This window comes from Bos indicus, chromosome 3 (assembly GCF_029378745.1).
Source record: "Bos indicus isolate NIAB-ARS_2022 breed Sahiwal x Tharparkar chromosome 3, NIAB-ARS_B.indTharparkar_mat_pri_1.0, whole genome shotgun sequence".
NCBI classification, from domain to species: Eukaryota; Metazoa; Chordata; class Mammalia; order Artiodactyla; family Bovidae; genus Bos; species Bos indicus.
In genome coordinates, this window is record NC_091762.1 from 8903479 (window position 1) to 8908039 (window position 4561).

A 4561-nucleotide genomic window follows, 5' to 3' on the forward strand; every position below is an offset into this window, starting at 1 on the left:
GACCAAAACAGTGAGGCTTGAGGTCGCCCTAACTGGTGGTGTCAGGCAGAGGGAGATGCCCTGAACTGTTTGAAATTCACTGTGTTGACCATCTGGATGCCGTTGAATGTGGCTAATTCCAGGTTTATCCAACACAACCAGGAAGCACCCCAAGAGTTGAGTGTGAATATAAATAGCTTTGCTGCTACCTGTGTTCTTATGGTGAACAAAGATGAAATAGAAAGTGAAGACAGGTTAGACTGAAATCCAGCCTGAGGTCTAGGGTCCCTCTACCCCTACACATGCATCTGAGAGTTTTCTAGAATTCTCCTCACTGCTCGGCCACTAACTTCATCCTTACTGCTGTCAGGCCCTTAGTGCTCCTGCATTATCCTCTCTAAATCCCTGATGAGGAAGCAGAATTCCAGAGGGACAGTAGCTACCACTGTGTCAGTGGTTGAGACCCATTCTGGGTACTGGGTCAGCTCTGCCCACTGGAGAGAGGTGGCTCAGGCCATGCTCCTGAGAAAAGTTCCCAGAAACTAGCAGAAATTGGGCCTTCATGGGGAGGTAGAATGTTGGGGAGAAAGGATATTCAGATAGAAGCCAACTAGCTGAGGGCCACCAGACCATCTTGAGATCCCCAGTGAAGCCTCCAAACATGTGATAAACAAGGCAGGATATAAAAAGAAGCTCCAGCAGTCCTATCTGGAGAAGGCAATGGCACCCCACTCCAGTACTCTTGCCTGGAAAATCCCATGGACAGAGGAGCCTGGTAGGCTCTAGTCCATGGGGTCGCGAAGAGTCAGGCACAACTGAGCGACTTCACTTTCACTTTTCACTTTCATGCATTGGAGAAGGAAATGGCAACCCACTCCAGTGTTCTTGCCTGGAAAATCCCAGGGATGGGGGAGCCTGGTGGGCTGCCATCTATGGGGTTGCACAGAATCGGACACGACTGAAGCGACTTAGCAGCAGCAGCAGTCCTATCCCTCCCTTGGAAACTGGTAGGTGATTTGTTATCAGGACAAGTTTCTGGTATCCCTCTGCAGGTCTTACCCACATTGCATAGGGAACAAACTCATTGTGCAGCATTTCTTATCCTGAAAATGTAAGAGCAAGAGGAATAGAGTCTGAACCTGGGGTTATTTGAGTCTGGGGCTAGAAATTCACCTACTCATGGTGTGTAACTATGTATATTCACACACACACACACACACAGCTCACAGTAAGGTGGAACCCGCAGAAAAATTACCAAAAGGAGACAGTTTCCTGGTTTTAACAACTAGTGCTGTGTGCCATGCTCAGTTGCTCAGTCATGTCTGAATCTTTGTGACCCCAAGGACAATAGTCCACCAGGTTCCTCTGTCCACAGAATTTTTCAGGCAAGAATGCTGGAATGGGATGCCATTTCCTCCTGTAGGAGCTCTTTCCAGCCCTGGGATGGAACCCACAGCTCCTGCGGCTCCTGCATTGGCAGGCAGATTCTTTACCACTGTGCCACCTGGGAAGCCCTTAAATAACTAGAATCCCCAGAAAAAATGTGACCAGCTTCACTGGAATACCAGTGGCCACAGTGTGGACTTACCCAAGAGCAAGAAGAGGAGAAGGGTCCATAGATAGGGAGAGAATACGTGTGGTTGACTCTTCGGTGGCTTATTGGAGAAAGGTTGCGGAGCCCAGTCATCTGTATGTCTCCTTGGGCTCGCCATGATGATCTACTTTCAGATCATGGGCTGAAGGAGGAAGCACTTACCACAGCTTCCGCAAACTGTGTGTGTGTGCATGTCCCAGCGAGGGCTGTTTATACCGAGCACCACAGACTCCTCCCATATGCTCAGGCTGGGGTAGAGCTCCAAAGTCTATTATAAACCTTTACAGTACTTGCAAACCTATAACCGGCATAACTTGCTTCAGTCTCAGGAGACTTAGGTTCTAAACTTGGCTCTGAAATGCCCCTTAAAGATCTCTACCTCCAGGTAGAGATAACTAATACATGCCCTGGTGTAATCAACTCTTCTTGAGTATGAGATGGATTTAGTGACTTGCTTCTAGTGAGTAGAATATGGCAGAAGGGATGGGATTTGGCTTCCATTTTGGGCTGACCCTCTCTACCCTCCCTTCACACCCCCATCCTTCCCTGACCTCATGCAAGGAGATAGGTATTATGTTGTAAGGATGGCCTCCAGCCAGCAAGGAACTAATGTCAATAGTTGATGAGACCTTGAGGCTTTCCCAGAGCCATGGAGGTGAAACTGGAAGTGAATCCTCCCCCGGGAGGGCCTTGAAATGACTATAGTCCTGGCCGACACCTTTACTGTATCTTAGTGAGGGACTATGAGCCACAGGTGCCCAGCTAAGCTGTGCCTAGATTCTTGATCCATAGAAACTGTGAGATAATAAATGTTTACTGTTTTAAGCTGCCGAGTTTCATAATTGGTTACCTAGCAGTGGATAAATAATACAATGATCCAACAAATTCCCTACTTTGTTTAAGCCAGTTTGTGTTGAATTCCTGGCAATGCAACTGAAAGACTTTTAACTAATCTGGAAAAAGCACCAGGGAAACTGCCCTGAGGATGGATATTGTAAGTGACAGTTGTATAATCGAGTTGAGAAGGTAGGTTGTCAGTTCAGTCACTCAGTCGTGTCTGAATTTTTGTGACCCCGTAAACAGCAGCACCCCAGGCTTCCCTGTCCATCACCAACTCCCAGAGCTTGCTCAAACTCATGTCCATCGAGTCGGTGATGCCATCCAACTATCTCATCCTTTGTTGTCCCCTTCTCCTGCCTTCAATCTTTCCCAGCATCAGGGTCTTTTTCAATGCTGTCAGTGATGTCAGTTCTTCGCATCAGGTGGCCAAAGTATTGGAGCTTCAGCTTCAACATCAGTCCTTCCAATGAACATTCAGGACTGATTTCCTTTAGGATTGACTGGTTTGATCTCCTTGCAGTCCAAAGGACTCTCAAGAGTCTTCTCCAACACCACAGTTCAAAAGCATCAATTCTTCAGTACTCAGCTTTCTTTATGGTCCAACTCTCACATCCATCCAAATATGACTACTGGAAAAGCCATAGCTTTGACTAGACAGACCTCTGTCAGAAAAGTGATGTCTCTGCTTTTTAATATGATGTCTAGGTTGGTCATCGCTTTTCTTCCAAGGTGCTAACATCTTTTAATTTCATGGCTGCAGTCACCATCTGCAGTGCTTTTGGAGCCCAAGAAAATAAAGTCTGTCACTGTTTCCATTATTTCCACATCTATTTGCCATGAAGTGATGGGACCAGATGCCATGATCTTAGTTTTTTGACTGTTGAGTTTTTTTTTAACTTTACAATATTGTATTGGTTTTGCCATATATCGAAATGAATCTGCCACAGGTATATACGTGTTCCCCATCCTGAACCCTTCTCCCTCCAAATGTTGAGTTTTAAGTCAGCTTTTTCACTCCTCTTTCACTTTATACAGGAGGCTTCTTAGTTCCTCTTTGCTTTCTGCCATAAGGGTGGTGTCATCTGCATATCTGATATTATTGATATTCCTTCTGGCAGTCTTGATTCCAGCTTGTGCTTCATCCAGTCCAGCATTTCTCATGATGGACTCTGCAAGATGGACTTATATAAGTTAAATAAGCAGGGTGACAATATACAGCCTTGACATACTCCTTTCCCGATTTGGAACCAGTCTGTTGTTCCATGTCCAGTGCTAACTGTTGTTTCTTGACCTGGATACAGATTTCTCAGGAGGCAGGTCAGGTGGTCTGGTATTCCCATCTCTTGAAGAATTTTCCACAGTTTGTTGTGATCCACACGGTCAAAGGCTTTGGCATAGTCAATAAAGCAGAAGTAGATTTTTTCTGGAGCTCTCAGCTTTTTTTTTTTTTTTAAGATTCAACGGATGTTGACAATATGATCTCTGGTTCCTCTGCCTTTTCTAAATCCAACTTGAACATCTGGATGTTCTCAGTTCATGTACTGTTGAAGCCTGGCTTGGAGAATTTTGAGTATTACTTTGATAGGGTGTGAGATGAGTGCAATTGTGTGGTAGTTTGAACATCCTTTGTCATTGACTTTCTTTGGGATTGGAATGAAAACTGACCTTTTCCAGTCCTGTGGCCACTTCTGAATTTTCCAAATTTGCTGGCATATTGAGTATAGCACCGAAGGAGGAAACCGTAGGGCCTGGACTCCATCGTAGGCCTGTTCAGTGCTGGCCAAGCTTGGCCACCTTTTCCGTGGACTCTGAACTCTGTGCTCAGTGCCTATGGAAACGACATACCAACAGAAGGATAAGACCCCCTCCGGACAAAGGAACCTTGAGAGTCGTATCTAGGTTACTCATCACCTAAGAGAAAACATATACTAATCACCCCTGTCTCCGGACAGGTCATAAATTTTTTTTCTGTACTTATCAGAGTATAACCTTGGCTTATTGATTAATGACCAATTGTTTAACTGTTTAAGCACATGACACATGAGTGATGGGGCTATTGTGATCGTATCTACCTTTCTTTGTTTATGCAGGTTTCAAGGAATTTGGGGAGATGGGTTTGAGCACCTACACATAGGGTATAAAAGGTTT

At 45.3% G+C, this 4561-nt stretch overlaps 1 protein-coding gene across 8 annotated transcripts in view; it reads right to left on the reverse strand.

Moving 5' to 3' along the window:
* The window catches only part of LY9 (lymphocyte antigen 9), a 30828-nt gene extending 29061 nt beyond the window's left edge, over positions 1-1767 (reverse strand). For 3 of the 8 annotated variants that reach the window (XM_019987707.2, XM_019987697.2, XM_070783390.1), the window contains exon 1: positions 1568-1766. In XM_019987707.2, coding sequence (XP_019843266.2) covers positions 1568-1691 — 124 coding nt within the window. In that variant the 5' untranslated portion in view covers positions 1692-1766. Of the gene's footprint in view, positions 1-1567 lie in introns of all 8 variants that reach the window. The other 5 variants (XM_019987744.2, XM_019987737.2, XM_070783407.1 and 2 more) reach the window with 2 other exon arrangements.
* Positions 1768-4561: the final 2794 nt, after the last annotated feature.